The sequence below is a fragment of the Panicum virgatum genome, chromosome 1K, assembly GCF_016808335.1.
Source record: "Panicum virgatum strain AP13 chromosome 1K, P.virgatum_v5, whole genome shotgun sequence".
Taxonomy (NCBI): domain Eukaryota; kingdom Viridiplantae; phylum Streptophyta; class Magnoliopsida; order Poales; family Poaceae; genus Panicum; species Panicum virgatum.
The window spans coordinates 53234580-53259551 of NC_053136.1; the positions used below are offsets into that span (position 1 = coordinate 53234580).

Genomic DNA, 24972 nt, shown 5'->3' on the forward strand with positions numbered 1-24972 from the left:
CGTTGCAGGGCCGCTTATCCCGAGGCGTCGTGTCAGAGGGTGCCTCGTCAAAGCACGGGCACTGAACCGCGAATAATCGGGCAATTAACATGTCGAGCCGTCAGGCTGCGCGTGACACTAGTTTAACCACTTTGCCTCTGCGAAAATATCGGATTCCTAGGTTGTCCACGTGTGCTGCACCGTGGACACACATGATCATGAGCTTGAGCTCCCCGTAGCCTCTGTGTGCTCACTAGCTGCTCCCCTCTGTCTCCATGGCAGTTTTTACCCCGCCGTCTTGCTCCGTGCACTGGTTGCAGTTTATAACTACTACAACCTTCTCCATCATCAGACTTCGTTCCGGGGTCGAGGCAAGCAGACCCGGACATGCTTTTCGATCGCCTGCTTTTCAGTTCTCGATCACCATCGCCGTCGTGCCGTGTGCAGGAACGAGGAAATACGTGCCGGGCAGCCTCCTTCTCAATACTGGCAAACCCATCTAGGGCTGTGTTCAGTTCTCACAAAAACCCTCACAAAAACATCACATCTCCATCACATCAAAACATTAAATGTAGCAAATGACATATGCATGGAGTACTAAATATAGGTAAATAAAAAAACTAATTGCATAGTTTTGATGTACGTTGCGAGACGAATCTTTTCAGCCTAGTTAGGTCATGGTAGGACAATATCTACCACAATCAAACGAAAAGAACTACAGTGCGCTACAGTATATTTCCCCCCGCGCTACAGTGCATTTCAGTGGAACTAAACACAGCCTAGAGTAGGAGTAGATAGTATTCACCGCCGCAACGTGCCACGGGATCAGGTCAGGCGCCACATGCAAAACGTACACAGAAAATGGTCACTGGCCGGTCAGGCTCGGCCAGGGTGGGGAACACTGCCTGCAGAATAGTATTGCAGTCGGGGTGCCCTTATCTTGCCGCCGCGACTGTAGCAGTAGTAAGCAACTTTTCGCCCGCAATAATGCTGGCACCACGCACGCAAAGGGATGATGGATGGATCGTGGATGGAAACCCAGGGCCAGATCGAGCAAAGCCATCGAGAAGGCCCTGCCACTGGCACCGCCACCCGTTCGTGGCGGGGCTCACGCGGCGCTCAGCGCCTCACGTGCGGTGCCCGGACGACGACGCGGGCGAAGAGAAGGAACAGGCCACTCCCTCTCCGGCCGCACTCCGTGGCGTGCAGATTGGCGCCAAGCGCGGCCGTGTCGACCGGGCATTGGCTCTCGGCTTTTCCTCTTTCTTTTTTTTTTGAAAAGTTGGCTTTTCCTTTTACTGTACTCGGCAAGATCCTGTACACTGTCACTGAGTGTAAAAGGAGATAAACCTAGGGTTAAGTTTTAACATGGGGCTAGTGTAGTACTCCTATCTGGAGTGAGAAGGACAGGAGACAAGGCCAGGTTTAGGACCGTCCGGCAAGCTGCTATCAGTACAGCACTAGCAGGAGCACCGAGCACCGAGCACCGAGCAGAGTACTGATGTTGCTAGCGCTGGCTTTTTTGCTTTGGGCGGGCGCAGCTGACCAAAGTGTCAGTGGCGCTACTACCGGAACTTGCGCCCATGACTCGCGAGACTGGCAGGCACGGCGCCGGGCAGACAGCAAGTGCAGGCTTTGAAGGCTGCGGCTACGCCTGAGGCTACAGTGGCGTAGCGGCCCCGCCAGGCAGAGCACAGTGTGCGTGCATGCATGAAGATGCAGCAGCAGGACAGCAGGGGACAGCAACGCCGGTTGCGCAGTCTCAGCCTACAGACCATTCAACTCGAGTAGACGCCACACCTGACACCGTCAGCTGGGCGCCTGGGCCGCTCCGATCCAGTCAGCTCGGCGCTCTGTGCAGGTGCAGGGCATGCTGGACTGTAACCCTGCATCTCTGCCCAGTTCCGTTGGGCTCAATGGGAACGGAATAGTCAGGCGGAGTAGAGAAAACGCCGAGGAAAACTTGCAGTATGAAGGCGTGTTTGGTTCGTGGCTACGGCGCCACACCGCGCCACACATTCTGCGCTGCAGATGTGGCGGCCGAATCGGCCGCCGCACCTTAGTGACGGTGCGGCGACGTAGCCCACAAACCAAACAGGCCCGAAACCTTGCAGTCAGAGTATGAACAGTGCAGACTAAAGAGAAGCAGCACGAGGGTCCTAGCTGGCTCGCCCCTACTATCAGTCAAAGATATGCATGCAACTACTCCGTAGCAGCCATTGCGTCATTACCATTATCCTAATGAGTAGTATACTTTTATTATCTAATCAAGCATGGTGGTTACTCTTTTGTATTCCTTGCAGTCTCTGAGCTCAAAGAATAAAGTAAACCGTGGAGCAGATGGGCAACTGATCAGCTTTGAGCGGAATCCACAGATGTGACAAACTATCACAGGCAGGGGAATCCGACAGCGGGAAGAGGAAATTCATAACTGATCTGAGCTCGCTCACAAGGGGTGTGTTCAGATGAAACAAAAAAAAAAAATTTGCGATGAAATCTTGTTAATTTGAAGTACTAAATAAAATCTATTTATAAAACTTTTTGCACAACTGGGTTGTAAATCGCGGGACGAATCTAATTATGCTAATTAATCCATGATTAATTAATAATTAGCGGATGATTACTGTAGCATCACTGTTGCAAATCATGAATTAAATAGGCTTATTAAATTCGTCTCGCGGTTTACAGCCCATCTATACAAAAATTACATAGTAAATAGACTTCGTTTAATACTTCATGCACATGCATGTGTCGAAACATTCGATGTGATATTTTTTTTGCGTTTACAGGTTTATGGGGTGGGCCAAAATATTACCAGTACATGGCACTACTGACAAGAACAGAACAGAGGCAAATAAACGATTCAGAAATCAGAAAGGCCTCAGCTCCTACTAATTCATCACAACTAAACACATAAGAAGCATTACAGTGAAGTGTAACACTAGAAGCAACAACGCGTAGAAAAAAAATGGAGAGAGAAAAAAAAGGAAAATTCATTCTTAGGAGGTTCAGGACTTTCAACTTCATCGAACTGTACCGGCCTTGAGCAGAACCGTACATCTCAGGATCAACACGCCTGGAAGGCACCCGTAGTTGTGCTTCAGGTTGATCTCGCCTCAGCCTCTCTCTCGTCTAGCAGCAATTAGACAAGCTGGACTCACTCATCTGCAGATTGGACACACAAATAACGAAACTATGATCAGAACAAGACCATGAAAAGCAAATAAGTTGCGGAGATCAGCCTAGAGCCACAACGTTAATGAGTTTAACGAACAAAAACCTAGGGTACGCACCATTACGGTAGCGGGAGGTGATGGGGAGGTCGTTGGTCGCCATGGGGATGGACATGGAAAGCTGTGTCTCGCCATCGAGACCCATCCAGGAGCCGCCCTTGTTTGATTTCTCGTGCGGCCACTCGTCGAAGAAGGGCCGGAGCGGCTTCTGCTCGGGGGCGGCATCGTGGCCCGACGGCCTCTCCAGCCGCAGGTCGGCTCCCAGCACGAAGCAGTGCTGCTGCTGGCGCCGCCGTTCCTCCTCGTCCTCCTCCTTGATCCGATCAACGGCGTACGGCACCGTCGCCGCGCCGTTCCCGTACCCGCCGACCGAGAACAGCGACGTTGCGCTCGGCTTCGGCTCCGCTCCGAGATTCCTGAACTGCCACTGCCCCGCGGCCTGGCGGTCCCTCTCGGCCGTGCCGTCGGAGAAGAAGGCGTGCTCGCCGACCTCCTTCGCGGCGGCGTGGCCGTAGGCGTAGTCCCTCTGGTCCACGGAGTAGTACGACGGCGGCGGGTGCGGGTGGGTGGTGTCCAGGTGGAGGTGGAAAGGGCTCACCTGCGCCGCCGCGTGGTACGCGCCGCCGGGGCGGGTGGAGGCCACGTAGGGGCTGCCACAGTACAGCGCGTGGTAGGGCGCCGCGTCGTGCGCGGCGGCGGGGGCGGGGGCAGGGCGGTGGTAGGTGGGCGCGGGGGACGAGGTCGTGGTGGCGTTGGCGGTGGCGCTGTTGGCGGAGGTGGCGTTGGAGGACGGCGCCGGCGTGGCAAGGGACATTTCCACAGGCTTTCTTGAACGGTTCTTGCCGCGGTGCATGTGCTTCTCACAGTACTTGGAGTCCGGGTAGGCCTCCTTGGCGCAGCGCCACTTCTTGCCGTCCGTCCGCCGGCACCGCCCGGGCTCCGGGTCCTCGTCGGGCTTCCTGCCGAACCCCATCCCGAAGCAGCCCCACCCCACTGCATGCACAACCAAACCATCAGATCGATCAGTCGTTCATCCAGTGCCAATGGCCCAATGCTTACGTGAACAACGGAAACAAGAGTGGAAAAAAAGAAAGAAAGGAAAGATTCACGTACGCGAGGGTTGCGGCGGGAAGGCGAGGGAGGGGGAGGTGGCGAGGGCGGAGTCGAGGATGCGGCGGAGCGGCGGCATGAGGTAGGACGGGATGGGCTTGCCGGACGCCAGGCACTTGTAGATGAGCGCCTGGTGCTCCAGCTCCTGCCACTGCGACGCCGTGAACGGGTACCGCCCCGCGCCGGCCCCGCCGCCCGCGCGACTGCTCATCATCATCATCTCCGCGGCCGGCGGTTCTTCTCTCCGGGAGCTAGGTTAAGCTACCACCTACCAGCGAAGATCGGTCTCCAGCTACCGGAACGCGCACCGCCGGCAGGATACGCAGGAGGCGATCGGAGCGTGGTGCGGCGGGTGCGGTCGTGGTGGTCTGTCAGCGAGATGCCGAGGTGCAGCAGGGTGGAGGCGGAACGGCGAGTGGAGTGAGCAGAGCACTCGGTCAGGTTGAGGGGGAAGGGGTTTTGTAGGGAGAGCTCGGCGAGGACCGAGGAGGAAGGGGTCGTCCGTGGGTTGCTGCGGCGGCGGCTCAAAAAGATGCAGGCGTCGGCGTGTGGTTTTTGGGCTGCAAGAGGTTTGGCCCATCTGACAGTGTCTCCGCGGCATTTGCGACCATCCAACGGCGGCGGTGGCATGACAAACAAAATGCATGACACCATCAGATTGAGTAACCCGTCTCGTACTGTAAGCAGGAGCGGACGGGACCATGCCGTTCAACCTGCGCGTGCGTGCGCCCCCGGCCCGTACGCGTGACCCAAGCGAGAGGAGGGAGCAGGCGCCCAACGCGTCCGGTCAGTATCCTGGACGGTTGCTCCATACGAATTCAAGGTGTGGGGCACACAGAGCCCAGGTCGGTCATCAGGCCCTGTTTGGTTTTGGATAGTACAAGTAGTATAAAAATTTTGACCGATAATTAGAGATATTAAATGAAGGCAATTTGTAAAACTAACTCCACAATCGTGCGCTACTTCGCGAGACGAACCTAATGAGACCTTTGACCGTACGATTAGAGGATGGTACTGTAGCATCACTGTAGCCAATCATAGATTAATTACTGTCATTAGATTCGTCGTGAAAAGTTACACCCATCCGTGAAAATGTTTTGCAAATAAACTTCGTTTAGCACTCCATGCATGTGAGATTTTTTTCTCGGAAATCGTGTGTCGTAGTTGGGATACACAACCAAACAAGGCCCAGATCAGGGGGCGCGCTGCAGAATCTGCTGTGCGCAGGGGCGCGGCGGCTGCAAGCCTGCGTTCCCCAGAGCCCAGCCAGACAGGGACGACTCGCTCGCTGCCAGCCTGCCACCATGCCACTCTCAGACGTGATCCCAGCCCGGACGGCGACCTAGCGATTGGGTTTGCGAACTGTGATGCCACCGTCTGGCGACGGCGTTCGCGCGCCGCGTATGGCTCGTGGTCGTGGCTCCTGGCCGTAGTCCTCAACGGCGTTCCTTTGTAATCGGCTGTGGATCCCATACCCGGTCAGAGTAGTTTCAGAAAATGATGGTGTTGTTCACATTGCACGGGTTAATACTACTCACAAGAGGGCAGGAGGGACCACGCGATGATGCCAACCAGTTTTTTCTGCTGCCGGGGCGTGTGAACGGCAGCTGCTGGTGGACGGAGGAGATCCACGGTGCCACCCCACGGCAGCGCCACCTGGTGGCCCCACCTGAACAGTAGTACAGTATTGTCATACTCCTTGTTTATTGACTGCAACGCTGCAGGCTGCAGGCGGCAGTGGTCAGTGGAGAGCGAAGCAGAGCGAGACGGGCAGACTCTGACACCCCACGCAGATAGCCTGCAGCCACCCAACCCAAACCACCCCACCGATACGTGTACCGGGAGGAGTACGTCTACTCCAGAAATCTGCACTGTAGCGCACCAAGTCAGGCTCGTTGCCGGTGGGTACCCCATCACGCAAAAACCAGTACTCATCCAGCCATCCTACTATACTAGGGTCAGATGCCTGTTTGCAGCGGAAGCTTTCAGCTCTCGAGCCAAGTCCTCCTGAACAACTCTAAAACAGGAATAAAAACATGTACTCAGCGCTTACAAAGCCTAATCAGAACTGTTTTTACTGTTATAGATGGGGGTGGGGAACAGCAGTATAGCACCCATCTCTGAACCCTGCAGGCTTGGCCGCATGGCTGCTGTGCTCTTCTGCCTTTTGTTGCTGCTGTCTCTGACGGCCAGCTTTACAAAGGCCTGCCTGCCCAAGCGCAGCGAGCGTCTCCCATCTCTGGTGACTCCACTGGTAATCTGGTCTTGTACAGTACATGTGTGTGTTGTTCAATTCAAAGTGGCCTGCCTGCGCAAATCGAAAGAAAGCGAGAAGACAGCGAGAAGATTTTACCTGCGTATGCATGCGACTACTGTCCGCTGAATCAGAGCGCACGCAGCTTGCACCGTACGCTCCCGCACGCCGCGCAGGCTTTCGCCCCCTGTTCGTGCATGCGGCAGCTGCCTATTTGCTCCATGTGCCGTCGCGTTTCCATTATTTCCTCTGGAGAAGCTGTCCAGCTGAAGGCGCGGCTGAAGCATTCGTTCACGTTTGTATTTGTTTCGTTCAATAAAACTTTAAGATGGCTGCCACTATTCTTCATTCAAGACCTTTTTTGCGAAAGTTTTCTCATGACGATTAAAGATCTACTTCACGTTTGTATTTGTTTCGTCCAATAAAACTGAAGATGAGCATATAAAATTAAATCCATAAAACAGTAAGCATAGATGTTCGTTGCCGATAAAAGTAAAAGCCGAAAGTGCAGGCAAGAGCAGGCGATAGGCTGCGAGCTTTTCAGGGGCCTCTGATTCGTTCCTGCAGGCGAAAGACGAAACGAGCCTACTGTGTATTTTCTTTCGTTCTTTCTCCGACAGATGTGATGGTTCATGGCTCGTCGCAATCATGGTTTCTATATATTTTTCCCCTTTTTCATTTAACTCTCACAAGCACAAGACTAGATCTCTGATCTTCAAGCACATGACGCAAACAACGGTTCGTTGTTGCCCACGCTGTCTGACTTCTGATGCGATGGTTCTGTCGAGCCCAGTAATAACTTTTTCCCTGATTTACCCCTTACAAAAATACCATTAGCAAGTAAAATGGCAGTAAATATAACTGTATGTAAACTCAAAGCATTAGCGGACCAACATGGGCCTCTCCAATGCTCCGGAAAGGATAGCCAAACTTGGAGCAGCAGCACATCGCCCAAAAAAGGCTTTTGAATGAAGAATAGTGGCAGCCATCTTAAGCACATCAACGCTGAGAAAAAGGTGTTGTTCTACGAACAAAGAGCAGCTTAGCGTCATTATTGAGCTTTTCCCCCCGCACGGTAGAGTTAGCGCACAATAATTAGGCATCAAATACTACTGTACTTGACTGGTCAAAGTAGAAGGAGAAAGGGGGAGCATGCTCGCTGACACCAACGGATGGGGCCCATGGGCCTGCAACCGTGGGGCACTTTTGGGCTCAGATAAATGGGCATGACACCGCTCAGAGAAACACCAGTTACTCTGCCATAATGATGATGTGCCTCGACTATGCAGAGAAGTAGTAGTAAAACTGAAAAAAAAATACTAGTAGCTTACGAGTACGAACTTGATGTTGGTTGGTTACGAACTGAAATACGAGTACGAGTAACATCTGCAGCTTACGAGTGCGAGTACGAACTCGAAGTGTAGTTTTCTTTTCTTTTTTTTCTTTTTTTTTTTTGCTGAGTTTTTCTCCTCCAACGCACGAGACCTTGGTCTCTTTTCTGCAGCGTGGAGGTGGATGAAGCAGGCTCTGGAGAAGGCAAGTGATTGCTGACGAGGCCTCTCTGTTGGCCGTGACAAATAAGCGCAGGGCAGTGGGCAGGCAGGCACAGCGCGCGCTCTTTTGGCTCACGCAGGGGATCCACACTGTAATCACAAGTACAGGGTTCTCCCAGTCTCTCTGCTGCTTTGACTATGTGTCGTACTAGTAGCAAAAATATACTACTTTGGAGTCTAATTTAGCTACCGAACTTGGTTCATTTTGTCTGTAAGAGCATGGTTAATGATTTCGCTGATAGCCGGCTGCAACGTATGTATGGGTGGAGGCGGACTCACCACTATTTATTGAATGGCAGCAGCAACAGCCAGTAGTAGGGAGCACAGTGGCAAGCTTAGCCAATAGCAGCAGGCGTGTTGCGTCTCCGCCTGACTGAAGCCGGCGCATCGCCAGACGCCCATCTCTTTCTCTTTCTTCATTTCTCTCTCCTCCACGTAGTTCTCAGCCAGCTTCTAGCCCGTTGTTCCGTTGTTATACTTGCTCTAATACAGCTAGTAGTAACGCAGACCCGTGGCCTTTTTGGCAGGCTCCGTGATTGGTCAAGACTCAACAGTAGAGGTGCATCTTTCTTCTTGGAAGCACATGTTCTGGTGCCCTATGATTCAAGCATGCCTGAATTCATCATGTTGCCAAAAAAGGAGCCACTACATGTTGCTGTCCAAAGGAACGGAAAAAATTACAGACACCAAACGTATCCCCAATGAGTGCGTGCCCAACCCTTACGCTCCCCCCATTTTGACCTCGGTTTCCATTCACTCACTCACCCTCCACTTCCAAAACGCTGATCAAGCGAGCAAGAAACAACACTGCGCGCTGTGTCAGGAGAGTAGTGAAGGCTGGACGCCCTCTCGCTGTCCCCGCAGGTCGCAGGTGAAGGCAGCAGGCATCCCCGGTCGCGCGCCTCTCCCTTCCATGATGAGTCAAAGAAGCGGTCACGCATATGGGGCGCAGGCTTTCCCATCTGCTGGTTCACACAGCGCAGAACAGATGCGTGGCATACGTTCAGTTCTGCGCCCCATGTCATGTCGCCGTTCGTACTCCTCTCCGAGCCGCCGAGCCTTGCAGTCGCCTCGCCGGCCGGCCTGCCGCCCCTCTGGGCTCTGGCCCGTGGCCTCTGCCTGCCTGCGCGGCAGACTCGTACCCGGAGGACAGGACTGGTCACTCGCTGCCTGCGCTGCGCGCATGCACGCTCCCGGCCGGTCGTGTCAGGCAAGGTCAGCCTCAGCCAGAGCCCAGAGGGCATGCGATGCGAGTGTGCTGCTTGTCATGCACGGATGGGTGGACGGACTCGCTGGCTTCTCGTCAGAGACGTTCCCATTCCCGTCGGTTTCCGGCTTTCGCAGTTCGCTGCCGCGGTCAGTGCGGCGCAGGCTCGGAGCGATGCGGTGAGCCAGTCCGCGTCAGTGCCCACTGCCCCCAGTGGTAATTAAATGGAGATGCCATGGTTGGTGGTGGAAATGCTGGTTTTGTTTTAGTGACGATTTGGATTTTTTGAACTACAGTATGCCATATTGCGCCACGCCCCCTTTCCGCGGAAAATATTGCTCCGTGTGGGCCGGCGCACAGGCGGCGGCCATGACTTTCTGGCTACCTCGAGCGGGCTCTTGCCGGCAACCCAGGAGCAGGGACCATGGCATCACTGATCACTCTCCGCATCAGCCACGGGCTGCTGCTGCTCGCTCGGCTACTCTGCGTCATCAGGACCATATCCATGGCCATTGGCCAAGGACCACGGCGCGCGCGTCCCGTTTGGTCTCGCGTAGAAAGGAGGAAGCCGTGATCCAGGCAGCTGATTCGCGACGCCCGCGCCGCTGGAGTGCTAGATTGTACTAGGTGCTACACACCACAGCCCTACCAGGCTACCAGAAAAGATCCGCGGTCATCGTTGCCTGCCACCGTGGTTCCTGTCACGCCTGGCCGGAGAGAGGGGAGCGAGCCCCAGCGCGGCAGCAGCATCAGGAGGCAGTCATCATGTCCAGCAGGCAGGGCAGCGCCAGCAGCGCCTTTCTAAAGCGCAGTACAGTCTCACAGGTGGTGGCAGTGGCACGGCGCGGCATCTTTCTCTTTCCCCCCGTCACTCCGAGTGAGCCGGACGGTACACGCACGGACACGGGTGACGACGTGCCACCCGCTTTGTAGCCAAACCAGCCAGCCAGCGAGGTCTGCGGCATGGCGACCCTGGCGAGCACATGCAGCGGCTGAGCGGGGAGGGGCGGCCAGAAAGACCGGAGGCAACGCTGCAGCCTGCTGCCTGCAGGCAGGCGAGGGGCAGTGTGACGACCACCGGTTCACTGCGCGCCTGCCACCGCCCCACGCGGCGGGGGCCTTTTTCCTGTGCGCACGCACGAAGGCGCACTGTGGCAAAGCTACCCAGATCCTGCGTCGCGTTGCAGACTCCAAAATCCCCCGGTCAAAAGTGCCATTCCGTAGGAAAAAGCATGGCTGCTGGCTGCTGCTGCTGCTGCTCAAGTGCTGAAGAAACAACAGGCTTTGGTGGATGATAGGCCGGGGTAGAGAACACGTCGAGTTTGGGCTTTCTGTCTGGATCTGTCCAGCATTTGCCGTGAGCGAACTCGAGGCTATATGGCTAGGCAGTCAAACACCATGCGCGAACCACGGAACCAGGCAGGCTCAGAAACGAGACTCTTCTTTCGATGCTTCCTCGCCTCACTTTCATACTATGAACTGTCAGGGCGCTAGTGTCGCAATGTAGAAGGGGGCTAGAGCTTCCCTGGGATACGAGTGCGTTCAAACAGCAACACTACACACAGTAACTAGATGAAACAAAGGCACTAGCGCGATATGGTATGGTTGGAATTTACCACATCACTCACGTTACGTTGCTTATTTAGCGAAACTGGAACATTACACTGATGCTTAGTGGAAATACCTCATATAGTCGCATAGATTGAAGCCAAACATTGCATCACATTTAAGAAAACGAGATACAAGCTGCGCTTCCACACTGATGCCTAGAAGAAAAATACCGCACGTTAAATTACAGATCAAGCAAAACAAGATACAAGCCGCACTGTGGAAACTGTCTTGGATTCTTGACATTCTTCAAATTACAGCATAAGTTATGACGCGTTGCAGGCTTGATTAATTGCCAAACGAACATATTTGCGCCTGGAGTTTTGCAGCAGGCATGGTTCCATCGCAGTTTACAGCACAGGTAGGAGGCTTCATATGGGCACCTACTGCTGCCTACAAAATCTTAGATGGCGGATCACCACACCATACTAATTTACAACACCTATTGGGGCATTTTTCTTCAATATCCATAACTGGATCATGATAATCTACCATTTTTCAGACAGTATATGAGTTGTCCGTTGCAGCTCTTAACCCATCTCTGAGCTGCCAAAGTGATGAGCTGCCAAAGTGATGAAGGCAGCTCATTCTTCTAAACCGATATGTACAGTTGAGCTCAGCATCTAAAGACTGCGGCAAAAATAGACATCAGAACACGATATGATCTTGGATTCAGTAAAATCTTTAACTCTCAGTAAAGAGTGCTAACTAAAGATGAAATTAAAGAAAGGCAGTAAAGCTGACAGCGAGGATATCACAGAGCTTTTCTGACAACAAGAAAACTGTTTCTGGAGAATATCAAGGGCGTACAAACAAAGCTATGAGACCCAGAACTAGAGTCACTGTGGACACTTAACAGGAAAGAAGCAACTGCTCGTGACTTTCTTTTTTGCATTTTTTTTGGAAACAAACAATACTCAGTTTCAGGAATCAGGAAATAATCAAGATAAAAATCAAAGAACAAAATGGTATGCAGTGTCTCACCTTGCCAATGAGACAGAGTGACAGACATTCAAGTCTGTAACAGACACTTAGTCCTTTTGATAAAAGGAGAGAACTAGGTCTGTATGTACCGAAAACAGTTGTGTGTCCACAAAAAGCTGTCAACAAAAAAAGCACAAGGTCAATCGGTCTGTGCAGTGGATAACTCTCTTGCAGAGACATGGCCAGAGAGCTCATGGATTTGAGCATGCAAATTTGATCCCCAAAGAAGATGAAGCTGAGTCATGAAAAGAAAGGAGCATCTCACATTGAAAATGTTATTTAAATATCACTTGATTCTATGTCACTACTTCTTCAGTGTTCAATTTGATGAAAATTAATGAGGTGGCAAAACTAGCATGACTTGCTTCTATGCAAACCAAACACAGAAATTCTAGGCAAGTAGGCAAGTAAAGAATGCAATTTAATACCTTCATGAAGGGCCTATCCCGGCTCGGGAAAGAACCAATAAAGCTCTCTCTTAAAAGTAAGGAAACCTGTGCAAAGGAACATTAGCAACCAACATCCTTCATTGTATAAGCATGACAAACAAAAAAAGCCTTCCTAGTGATACTACACCACATGGGAAGGTCTTTTCATCCAACAAAAACAGTGACAAGAAAAGTATCCAGATTTCATACCAATAATAATTCATATATGTAGAAAAAGGAACTAAAGTCAGACAGAATATATCTAAGGGCAGGAGGACAGACCTTGTCATTGTTAGATTGCACATTGGTAATTGTATGGGATCTCAAGTTCGAGCACAGTGTATCAAGGTAGTCTCTAAGAACTGCCAAGAAACCTTTGGCCGCTTCCACCTGCATGCTTAAAAGATTAGATACATATATCAAAACAAACAAGGTGAGTAGATACAATTTAAAAGCCTTCACTTCACTGAATATAAAACAGCAGTATGCTTTACCAGCCAAAAAATATCAGAAACTGCACTGAATATATAACTGCTCTGAGCTATTAGGCATGTATAGCTGTGTGTGTATACATGAGGCCCATCTTGGGCATGTAGGCCTACTGGGCATGTGCATCTTGTACTCCAAGCTACATTGGCTATATATATGAAAGTCAACCCCCCCCCCCGGCATAGGGCGTGCGGTGTTTTCCCATCTCTCTCTCTCTCTCTACCTTTGTACATGGTATCAGGGAAATATCGATCCTACCAATCTCACTTCCACCCCTCGCACTACCTTTCTACATGAACAACTCTAAATTTTGCTGGAAACAAATAGAACATAGGCCTAGTGATTCTATACTTGCAAGACAAAGCAGAAATAAAGAGAAATAATGCGGATATTTTATATGTCCATTTGATCACTCTCAGTCCAAGAGAATTCAAAAGGAAGCTGAAGGCAATAAAATGGTAATCACAGCGAAGCAGACATCGTGATTGTGCGTACGGAAAAAGATGAAAATGGACAGATTATGAAGGACTAGATAGCCAAGACACTACCTGGGCATCCGTGCATTCATAAACAGGACGCTTTCTTGCAAGATAACTTTCTCCAACAAGTATGGAATGGTATGGACGCAAGGAAGAAAGCAACTCTCTGTGCTGCGGTAGTTGTGGGACTGAAGAAGACTTAATCTGAACATCACAAGGAATTCATGAGTCAGCAGAAACCCTTAACATCCAGTGATCAATCATGCTACAACAATGTGTTCTTAAGAAAACAATTAAATGGCCAAGAGAACACAATCATTAACAGTCACAGAGACCTCCAGGTTCACAGAAGTTGAGTTAAATTGCTACACAGAAATGTATGCACCAGAACTGTTAACCATCTCCTTTTATGAAAAGTTTCTTTCAACATATAGAGACTCAAGATAACTAGCCCAGCCTTTAAATTCAATGCAAAGTCAACAAAGTTACGACTTATTTCTCGTAACAATTTCTAATAACTAAACATTTATCTACAGTTGCATGCATAATTGAACTCAAGAAAGCAAGAGCAGCAATGAGTAGGTAAGGGACTGTTCAGGTACCTGATTCCTGTTGGCGTCAATGACTACAGCATTTGATAGCCTGCTGAGTACATCAGATGCCTTGTTCTGTACACCAACCTAAAGATGGCAACAGCTGTTAATGCTTCATCGAAAATGGAAATAAACCCAATGCAAAGCTCATTTCAAAAGTCCCCCCACGGCCTCCTCAATGTGTGCATGCAGACCCCTGACTCCCTACCCTATTTTCAGTGGCGTACCTAGTGGGTTGCCACATATGCCATGGCATACCTAAAATTCTAATCTAAGCACATTAGCCATACAATTAAATCTCATTACCAAAGTAAAATATAAGGATTATAGTAAATTATATATAAAAAAATTGTTATGGCATATCCTTCTCTAAATCCTAGGTACGCTGCTGCCTATTTTCCTTGCTGCCACTACACTGGATAAAACAAATAATATTAAGAGTTAAATACACCAGCGGCCCTCGAACTTGTCCTCATGTGCCACTTAGGTCCACGAACTCGCAAAATCGAAATCTGGCACCATAAACTTGTTAAGTTGTGCCATTTAGATCTATAACCCTTCAAATGGTATGAATATATGCAAAAAAGCCCTTCTTTTTTTCCCTCCTCTCACCGCGCCCCCTCCCTCATTGGCCACACGCCGGTGCGCCCCCTCCGCCCCACCGCCGGCGAGCGGCTGGCGCGCACCCCTCCTCCCCGCCTCGCCGCGCCGGCCCTCCACGCTCCCTCTCCCCCACCGGGCACTCCTCCTTCCCTTGCTCGGTACCCTGCGCGGAGCAGTGGCGGGGCCTCGCTCCCTCCTCTCTCTCTCTCTCTCACGATGGCGGCGGCCGGATCCGGCTCTGCTCCGCCGCTCGTTGCCATCTGCCGACCCCGCACGCGGCCACACCACGCCGGATCCGCGCGGGTGGCAACAGCACGCGGCGGGAGCGGTGGCCGGCATGCTGATCTGCGTGCGCGGCGGCCGGCGCAAGCGGCCTGCGCAGGAGCGGCGGCCGGGCGGGACCCCCCCTCTCCGCCGCGCCTCCCTCCTCTCCGGCGGTGAATACAGGCGACAAGGGCCGCGCACGACCTTCCCGGTCCCCTCGCCTTGAGCGACACGGCCGTGGTCGGGGCCTGCACGCGGCGCGGCCGTGGCCTGCGTGCGGCGGCGACCGTTATTGACGCCGCTGGGGCCGCGGGGTAGGCCTGCGCGGCCTGCACGGCTGGGCTGCGCGGCGGGCGGCGAGGCGGGGGCGCGAGCGGCGGCGGCCGGCGAGCGGGACCGCGGCGAATGCGAGGCGCGGCGGCAGCCCTGCAGGATGGCGGCGAGGGCGCGGCGCGGCGGCGACTCTGCGGGATGGCGGTGAGTGCGCGGCGCGGCGGCCGGCGAGCGGGACCGCAGGGAACGCGCAGCGCAAGGGCGGCCCTGCAGAATTGCGGCGCGGCGCGGCGGGGCCCTGCGGGACGACGGCGAGTGTGCAGCGCGAGGGCCGCGCACGACCTTCCCGGCCCCCTCGCCTCGAGCTCCACCTCGTGGACACGGCGGCGGTCGGGGCCTGCACGCGGCGCGGCCGTGGCCTGCGCGCAGGCGGGCGGAGCGGGCGGCGCGCAGCCGGAGCGGCACGCGTGGGAGCACGGAGGAGCAGGGGTGCGGACGGCGAAGATGATAAAACTCCAGGGCTTTTTTTGCATATATCCATACCTCTTGAAGGGTTATGGACCTAAGTGACACAACTTAACAAGTTTAGGGTGCCAGATTTCGATTTTGCGAGTTTGTGGACCTAAGTGGCACCTAGGGACAAGTTCGAGGACCGCTGGTGTATTTAACTCTAATATTAATTAGATCAGGAACTCACTATGTAAGGAACAGGTGCATCGAGAAAATCCATCATGTCAATAGGCAAAACCTGGAAAAAAAACAGAACATATGAAGGTTAAAGTAACTGTGTACCTGACATGAAGTGCAAATTCGACAAAACACAAAAAATAGAAGTACCGGTATTAGCAGACTCTGCCACTGATACGGGCGTATTAGAGGAATGATGGACAAAACTGAAGCCGATAGCATTCCCTGGTCGTTAGAAATCGCCAGAGCATGTTAGTGCCAACTTTCAATGGTTTCATCAATAGAGAGATAACCAAAATCTTCTATGTTCAGCAAAACCATATGATTTGCAGGAATAAGAATAATTGTTCAGTCACCATATACTTTATTTTCAAGAAAATCACCTACATACATCTTTCTTCCTAACATTCCTCTATTTAAAAAAAACTCGACCTGCAAGGGGCAAGCCACCCCCCGGGCATTAACGTAAGAAGAGGACCTCTCACGCAGGCCGAGAAAACCCGCGAACCCCTGCCCCACCCTTACACAAGGGTGTCGTAACCCATACCGTAACCCGTGTGAGAGCGGGCCGGGGTGAGCCGGGACCTATTTCCATGTGCTTTGGCGTGTAGGCAGGCGAGGGGATTTTTTTAACCTCAGCCTGAAATTCGCTCCCACCGGGAGTGGAACTCAGGACCTGAGGAGTGCTACTGAGGCCACCTAACCAATCCGGCTAGGCACCCTTTCGCACATTCCTCTATTTATAATAGATAAACTCATGAAAAGAACATTATGCAGAATGCTTTAGCTAATGAATAATCAGCTAAACGGAAGGGCGCCACAATTTTCAATGCTTAAATGCAAAAATTTGTAAGGCCTGGAACCATACCAGATTAGAACAGACAATAACAATCTGCTTCTCCAGGAGCGCAGCAGCAAAAAGTGTCATTACCTGCCAAAACTATTTGTTTTAAAGATATATACAACTATGTAATCTATTTTTTCTTCGGAAATGGATGAATGTCAAGTAATCTACTTACTTTTTCTCCCCGAAACAGATAAAGCACATTCACAAGAACATCGAAGGCTAGATCACTGATTAGTGATTACATTTTTTTTCTTTAAAAAGGACAAAATAATCCAGTGCTAGTTACTAGCGCATGTTTTTGTTACAGAATTGCTACCAGTGAACAAGAAGCCAAAGAAAAGAAAAGGCATTACACAACCCATGTGCTACAGAGTACAGATACACAGAAGCCAATTGGAAATACACCTTGTTACATCAATTAAAAGAGCAGAAAAGAAAAAGGTTATGCCTAACAACTAATAAGGTTAATAGCGCGTTCTTAGAACAGAATAAACCACAACTATAACGCAAAAGCTTTTATCGAGTTTATGCAATTGACGATGTATTGCAATGAAGTCCTTTTTGATAGACTTCTACATCAAAGATGCAAATAACCAACTTGCAATAATTTGCACTAGAGGTCCAGTTTTATTTTTTTTTTAAAACAAAAAGGTTGATTTACTGGACATGAATGGTTGCTTATTCAAAAGATGTCCATCTTCTAACAACAGTTTCAAGCAAGAGCGACAAAACTAATGAGGTGCTAAGAAAGAATTATATCATGGAATAATCTGATACTTACATGTTCCAACCTGAGGCATCCACATATGGATGCCACTGCCCATGTGGATAAAGCAGTTGATTCCTCCTCAGCAAAGAGTGCATTGCGCATCTAGAAAATGGATATGACATTAAGGCATAATAGTCTTACATTCCAAGACGCTATACATATATATCATAGATTCATCACACAAAATAGGTTAATCCACAAGTGCATCAAATACCTCAGCAACCTCTAAGCTTGTATCCCGTGACCGAAGCTCAATAGTAGAACCAGCAATATGAAGAACTGTTTCACCTGGCCGGTGAAAACTCAAAGGATGCAAATGCTCCAAGGGATGAAAATTAAGTGATGAACCCCTGGCAGGCCACTGTAGCTGGTAGTACTGACAGACAACTTGCAGAGAACCATATTTTTTTGCCTGGAGAAAACATTCAAGTTAACAAAACAAACACAGAAAATGAAGACGATGGAAACAGTTGTGCCTCAGTTCGTGCATAAACCTTAGCCCACTGCAGTATGTTGTTGTGTCTAACTAAGTCCCCATGTCCAATGGAAGATGGCTCCTCTGAATCCGATTCCAGGGTGTCACTTCTGAGATTTCTGCTTTCAGAAGGAGAATCCTGTGAACTGCAGCAAAAGACGGTAACTACTTGGTGACTCCAAATATTAATTGGTGATCATGTAAAGTAAGCATTGCAAATGATATTAGGTAATGATTAGATATTAGGTGTCAACAATCAATAGCAAGAGTAGAAGGATGATTTCAATCAGAAGAAGCTCACAGCTCTCTATCAACCTTCATTGATATTCCAACCTCTATGTGATTAAAGATTGTACACTTCTATTTCAAAGAGAGAAAAATAGAGAATTCAATGTTCACTAAACACCAGGTACTTAGGTGAGGAATAAGGACTTCTCACAAACAGGAATGAAAAAAAATAAACTCATAACAGTAATAAGATTCTTATTCTCCTTTGCTGAGGTCAACAAAGCAGCATACTAGTGACTGATTTGTGGGTATACCTTGGGGATGATTCACAATCTTCACAAAGGCGAGATCGCATAAGTGGTAAAATAGTATCAGTAATAAAGAGATCAAGCTGCCCATCATCCGCATTTCCCTGTGGAGAATCATCACAATTCTTCCTTGCACAGGATTCATTCTGGATATCAGGTGCAGAATCAAGTTCATGATGCTTAACTCCAGATTGATCAGATGATATATCTTCTGGAACACAATGGTCAGACACTTTAGGGGAATCACAACGAGTGACAGTTTCCATTTCAACATCACTCTGTTCTTTAGCACAAGAACTATCCTGCCGGTGCCCTTCTTTAGAAACAAAGTCAAGTTGGGTCTCCTTACACCCAGAACTGCTGTCAGTGTCAGACAGCTCCTTTGAAGAAACTCCCGTGCTTGATTCAGATGATTTATCCACCTCAGTTGTATTACCATCTAAGTACTGTTTCTGTACTGTATCTTCAGTTCCTTCACAGATACCATTCTCCTCACAGGCTTCCTCAAGCGATAACAAAGTTAGCATGCTAACACCATCTGTGAGCCATTCGAGTCGTTCTTCCATGAGAATACTGCATAAGAATATAAAAGCTACTTATGAAAGTGTATTGAGAGTGGTACTATCAAAACTTCCTGGATTAGCATGCAATTGCTATGCAACTAAAAGAAAATATAAACATCAGTGGTCACTGCTCTGTCCACTAGCCTAAATATAAATACGAAGTAGATGATTTGTGCAGGTGTCAGAATTCAGATACAATGAATACAAGTTAAGATATGATGGTTTCAGAGAGAGAGAGAGGGGGGGGGGAGGGGGAGCGAGAGAGCGAGAGCGGGGGGGGGGGGGGGGGGGGGGAGGGGGAGGGGGGGAGGAAGGGAGGGTACCTCTGCAACACCCCAAAATGCAGTTCAAAGAACGGAAGCCTGGACAGGATGCAATAACACCGGGGTGTAGTTATCACGTAGCGACTCCGGCGTGGAAAGATGGGCTTTTCATTCATGAGCATTGATACCAGCTTTGATGGTCTCTGTACGATCTCTTCAACTAGCACACAGCATCCATATAATGTAGAGTCATCAGCAACCTGCAGTATCTCAATTATCAGCCACCTGGTACAGCAAAAAGGATGAAGTACTGAAAGGTATAGGTATACCTGTAAGCGGAACACAAATGATTGGTTGCTTTCTTTAAGCTGTTCCTGAAATGGGTAGCAAAGATTATAAGACTCGCAGCCAAAAAAACAACGAGAGACTAGATAATGGTACTTGCAAGTAGAATTCATGAGACGAGAAGAGTTCTATGACAGAAGTTCTTAATCTACTGGGTTTTTGGTATATTATGTCTCAGAAGTGATGAATTTGTCAGGTAAAGAGATATCTGCTGATTGAAGCAAAATTAAGTCACGAGTAACAATCACCTGACCCAGGAGAATTTCATTCAGCTCACTGAAGGAAGGAGTCCGTTCGACAGCATTAACCTAGAGCAGAAACATTGATAAATTGTTGATCGCTTAACAAGAAAGGTATGATTAAAAAGATGTACGGAGAACAGGAATCTAAATACACTCAGTACTGCTGATTCTGATAGCATATTTACTTGCTGTTAACTACTTCATTAAAAAAAAAGATAAACTGAAAACATGACTCCCATCTATAGTATTCTGCTACCATTAATCTTGTTACTAGACTATGCTGACTATGTCCAGGTCCAGCTACTGTCAGCTTCTAGTTAAAGAGAATAATATGCAGATCATATGGCATTGACTGCATTAATTAGGAGGATATCATGGGCAGGTGTGAAGCCTTATATCTGCTATATGTATGTGAGAAAACAATGAGGGCTAGAGTGGTCACATCAACAAAAATATCTGTGCTGTCGTTATGTTCTTGTGTATGTGCTACCAGAGAAGAAATGCTAGTGTGTTTGTGATAAACACCTTGAAAGTGAGGGATTGGTTTCCAATATACTCAATAACTATAAGAAAACATCAAGAGTTCTTAGCTATGCTCATTGATCAACCTTTACATCCTCAAAAGGTTTTCGCATTTCCATATAAGCACAATATATGCCTACATTGTCTTTTTACTCATAAGCACTGTTATAAATGGCTTCTATTATGTCACCCATTGACGCACATATGATAACCAGTTGGCAAACTCTAACATTATGATTTGAACCAAACTGGTCAGAGGAAATAACAACAGTACTGCAAATAAATTACATAATGATTCAAGGGAATGGGAATCACGCAAGTCATGGGAAAAGCAGCATCAAGTCCTTGCTGCTAGAAAATGCAAGCAGGCAATAACACAGGATAAACGGAAGTTGTATCAAGAATCAAGAACCCAGCGCACAATGATGGATAAATATTAGCACTACAGGGTGATAAGCACTCATGTGCTTTCCTACGAACAAGAAAGGAAGACTTGAATACCAATTGCACTCTATTATCATAAGGGAATCAAAACTAAAGTTGCATGTAGCTTGGATATGGCAGACCTGTACACCTCCAGGAAGGCAGAAAGAGAGGGTATCCTTGTACTTGAGTGGAAGAGGCTTCTCTGGAGGGTATGCAAAAAGAACCTAACGGAAAACAAATAACATCAACACAAGGACTTTTTTTTATATAAACAATGGTATGCAGTATTCATCAAATCAAACAACATCAAACAGTAGGTAAGATGAATGATAACCTGTGGTTCCAAATTTGATATTGCATGAACTTGGTGGTGATTATTGCCAAACAAATTTCTTGGTCTCTTTCCATCCTCATCATTTCTCCCTAGTGCAATGTTTTCCAGCTCATGGATATCTGCCTGAGGTGGAAGCCCAACAATCACTATGCTCTCAAACAGATGTGATGGTTCTCTGATGCACCTATTACCCTGTTCCAATAAACTTTAAGAGGAGTGTACTCCAAACATAACAACATTGGGATTCAAATCATTATTAAGTAATGACCCGCTGTAGACCTATCCTATACGAACTCACTGCAGAGTAAAGAGAACAAAGAAAATAGCACTAGCATTCCCACGATGAATTGCAAAGTCTAGGAGCTATGATAACAATAGGGAATGAAGAAATTTCCAGTTTGTGAATCGTTTAATAAATAACTGATTTCAAAATGGTGTCCAATTTAATTATGTTTCACTCCTTCCTAGTAAATAAAATAGCAGGGCTTCACATCAATGAATTGCAACTTACAGCTCTGAATAACCTTAGTTATTTTGCATAGTATGTACAACAACAAATTGACAAGGAATACAACATAGGTAGAGTGAGATGCACACCAATGACTTCAGCTGGAACCTCGACCACTGCCTTTTCTGCGTTGTGAGCACTTCCGGATTGTAAGGTCCAGACAGGTCGGGTGAGGATGAAAAACCCTTCATAATTTTCGAAAATTGCTGCTGAAGCTTCTGCATTGGGCTGCCACTCTCATCTTTGGAAGAATACACAACAGATGGCCGTGCAGACTGTGCAGTGGCAGCTGAAGCCGCAGCGATAAATGCTCTTGCAACCTCTTCGGTTGTCTGAATGAGGTGAGATGTATTGAATTTAAGACCCTCTGACCCATCATTCTTGTCCGCCATCCTAAATGCCTGATAAATATGCAAGCAAGGAGATTGCCATTTAAGTGGTGTAACCCAGCGCTCAGATATTAGTCATAGCCATACAGAAACTGGAATTAGGAACTATCATGAAATAATTCCAAGGTGGCGTTCATAATCCAGTTGTACCCAACAAGTAAACTGTAAGGCATGCTATCAGTATCAGCTTTGGATCACCTATTCTCAATCCGATAAAACTCCAGTCATCCACACAACCTTAAGAATTTCACTTCTAAAAACAGCGAAACATTGGCAGCTAACAGACAACAGAACAGCATGAAAACAAGCTTATATCTCAATCTAATATCCAGCTCCAGCCAGAAAGCCACCTAACAACCAACTGCATGTACTTTACAAAACTAAAAGACCCCCCACTGAGCACGCATCCCACTTTTCATAGAGAATCACTCATAAAAGTAACATCAAATCAAATGAAACCACATAATCCTACACTATTCTTACATTCCCAGCTTGCGGAGTGACAGGGACCATCTCTGGTGGAGAACGGGAGATGCACATAAGCCTATTCACACCCCGTTCCCTCGGGAGGGGAAATCTAACGAAATCCGGCAGAGGGGTCGAAAAACTCGGTCAGAATTGCTAGTTGACTATTCCAAAATCCATCAATCGCGCTGTTCAAACAGGGAGGGAGGGAGGGAAATCCGCACACTCTAAGCCACCAGATGCCTCAAAAAATTAACAGCAGCGACCGGCGACGCAGGAATCAAAGCTAGCCGCGGCCTCCTCCGATCGACGAGCCGCCGGGTGGGGAAAAAATCGGCAAAAACACCAAAACAAATCGCTTACCAGTGGTGCCCGCGGCGGTGGCGGCGGCGGAGATGGGTTTGACGCTTCGCCCCGCGCTGATCTCTGCCTGCTGCGTGTGCGGCGCCGCCCAAATGGACCTGGACCAGCCCGCGAATGGGATGGCCTCCCTCCCTCGTCCTTGCGCCTGCTCCCCTCCTTTTTTTTCTTTTTTCCCTGGTTTAATGCTTCGATTAACTATGACGATTCGTTATGAATCGAGGTGTGTTTAGTTGGTGAAAAAGTTTGAGTTTTGATATTATAGTATATTTCGTTATTATTTGACAAATAATGTTTAATTATAGATTAATTATGTTTAAAAAATTCATCTCATTGTAATCAGTTAAAATGTGTAATTAGTTATTTTGTTCAACTGTATTTAATGGTTTATATATATATATTTTCGAAGATTCGATGTGACAGATATTGTGTGAATTTGTTTGGAAACTAAACGGGGCCTTAAGTGGTGGCGATTTGATTCGGTTTGGACAAAAGAGGATATATTTTCGAAAGCGAGTTTTTTTTTCGTGGCGGAGTTGAACTCTGCTGGAACCAGGACTCGATATGCTGCCGCTGCGCGTGGGGCCGGGCGGGAACCCTCGTATGCGGGGCCCAGCGGTGAGGAAGCAGGGTTCTAGTTGAGTTGACCCGGACTGTGTGGCCTTCTGTGTGGCGGGGTGCGCTCGCCGCCACGTCTTCTGACGCGTGGACGACTCTGGCTGGAGCCAGCGTGGCGCCTCGTCTTTCTTTTTTCACCTACGGTGTACACGGCGGCTGTTTGGCAGGCGCGATACTTGTTTTATACGCAGAAATTTATTCTGGTTGCGTGATGAATGTTGATAAAAAAAATGTATTTTGGAAGGAAAGGAATAGAAGAGTTTTTGAAAAGAAAACAATGACAACTCCACTGGTATTTAATTGCATTTTGGAAGAAATGGGCCTAGGGCAAGCAGCTTTGAGAGCGCTGAGCGCCACGTAGTTTTTTTATGATAGTTTTGTTCATTGCTGAGTATGAGTGCTCCTTGTTTTATGTAATATCGACTTAACTAACTGTTACACTCTGCTTCTTCTTCTTCTTAAATGATTTGGCAGTGCTCCTGCCGGTTCTTCAAAAAAAAATAAAAAAAATTGTGTGAGTTTTTGAGTTTTTTATTAGTCGAGCATAAAGGACGTAGGAAGAGTTCAAGTAGCCTAGTTCCAGCGATCAACTTTGTTCTCTTTTGTGTCATTATATTGCTTGATTAAGATGATATGATATCGGTTTTCCAGTCGTTTTCTGCTTGGCTCTGGCTCCTACCGAGCATGGCAATAGCTGTGTTTTGGATTCTGGGTGGGCAAGACCGGCAAAGTGCTTGTGGATATGTACCTCCGTGTGCTTGATTGAGCAGATTCTTCCTGTCTTCATCCATCAAACTGTTGTCTTTCTTCTTTCAGAGTCCAGAGAAAGACAAAAGAATTTTGGTAAGTGGCGAATATCTCTACGGCTCCACTGCGTGTATCAGGTTATCTTCAGCTTACTTGGTCCTGAACACTCGTCTCCTCTACTGTACAGCAGTACAGGCCAAGTGGCCAACACATCAAGGAAGCAGTACATGTCAACTTGTCAAACGAGTGATGAACACAATACAAGTCCACGTGGATTTCCGGCGCGGCAAAGACTGGTCGAGGGAGAAAGGGCAATCCGGCTTGAGCCTATCAAACGGACAATAGTTGATGGCAACGTTGATTCGTACGGTGCACGAATCAGTATATCGACATGGGCCCTAGCTAGCAGCCTAGCACCTGGAAATCTTTCGTTTTCTGGTGACCATAGCTCTTTATATCATCTAACCGTGCACGCACGACCGGGAGGTGTATTTCTCGTGTCTACAAAAGTTTAGCTTCAACTCTACACTGTGCAAAAGAGCACTGGCTATAGTAGCACAATTCAGCAAATACTGCTTGTGATGCTAATGCAGTGGTTGTTTAAGTAACCATTAACGAACTAATGTAGCCTACACCTGTGCCCAAATACCTAAACATGCGAGAATCATGTTGCTAAAGAAGATTCTCTTTTTTTCACTTTTTAATGAAAGTTCAAGAGATGATCCAGTGGAAAAATATAATGGAGTGTCAAGAAATCAAATGGATTGACTGTAATTAAGGGCCAGCACTTTTAAGGATTGAGTGGTACTGTACGTCAGA

The 24972-nt window shown here is 48.5% G+C and overlaps 2 protein-coding genes across 2 annotated transcripts; both read right to left on the reverse strand.

The window, feature by feature from the left end:
- Positions 1–2745: 2745 nt before the first annotated feature.
- Positions 2746–4850, reverse strand: LOC120643753 (growth-regulating factor 1-like). Its single transcript, XM_039920228.1, has 3 exons — positions 4326–4850; positions 3273–4205; positions 2746–3144 (listed from the first exon to the last, which is right to left on the reverse strand). The coding sequence occupies exons 1-3, from the start codon at positions 4540–4542 to the stop codon at positions 3137–3139; spliced, it is 1158 nt and encodes a 385-aa protein (XP_039776162.1). The 5' UTR covers positions 4543–4850; the 3' UTR covers positions 2746–3136.
- Positions 4851–11034: 6184 nt separating this feature from the next.
- On the reverse strand, positions 11035–22984 carry LOC120643758. The gene is made up of 20 exons (XM_039920237.1): positions 22792–22984; positions 21664–21975; positions 21067–21258; positions 20873–20956; positions 19791–19850; positions 19527–19571; positions 19258–19457; positions 18378–18944; positions 17855–17981; positions 17575–17772; positions 17373–17462; positions 16613–16675; positions 15895–15969; positions 15755–15805; positions 13927–14004; positions 13394–13528; positions 12639–12746; positions 12357–12422; positions 11929–12044; positions 11035–11574 (listed from the first exon to the last, which is right to left on the reverse strand). Exons 2-19 carry the CDS (start codon positions 21964–21966, stop codon positions 11976–11978), a joined length of 2511 nt encoding a protein of 836 aa, XP_039776171.1. The 5' UTR covers positions 21967–21975; positions 22792–22984; the 3' UTR covers positions 11035–11574; positions 11929–11975.
- Between the last annotated feature and the right edge of the window lie 1988 nt (positions 22985–24972).

Coding starts and splice junctions, on each gene's coding strand:
- LOC120643753 (XM_039920228.1), bottom strand. CDS start 4,542: ATGATGATGATGAGCAGTCGCGCGGGCGGCGGGGCCGGCGCGGGGCGG. Junction 4,206..4,325: donor CTTCCCGCCGCAACCCTCGC/GTACGTGAATCT, acceptor TTGTGCATGCAG/TGGGGTGGGGCTGCTTCGGG.
- LOC120643758 (XM_039920237.1), bottom strand. CDS start 21,966: ATGGCGGACAAGAATGATGGGTCAGAGGGTCTTAAATTCAATACATCT. Junction 19,458..19,526: donor CATTTGTGTTCCGCTTACAG/GTATACCTATAC, acceptor GAGATACTGCAG/GTTGCTGATGACTCTACATT. Junction 18,945..19,257: donor CATTTTGGGGTGTTGCAGAG/GTACCCTCCCTT, acceptor ATTCTTATGCAG/TATTCTCATGGAAGAACGAC.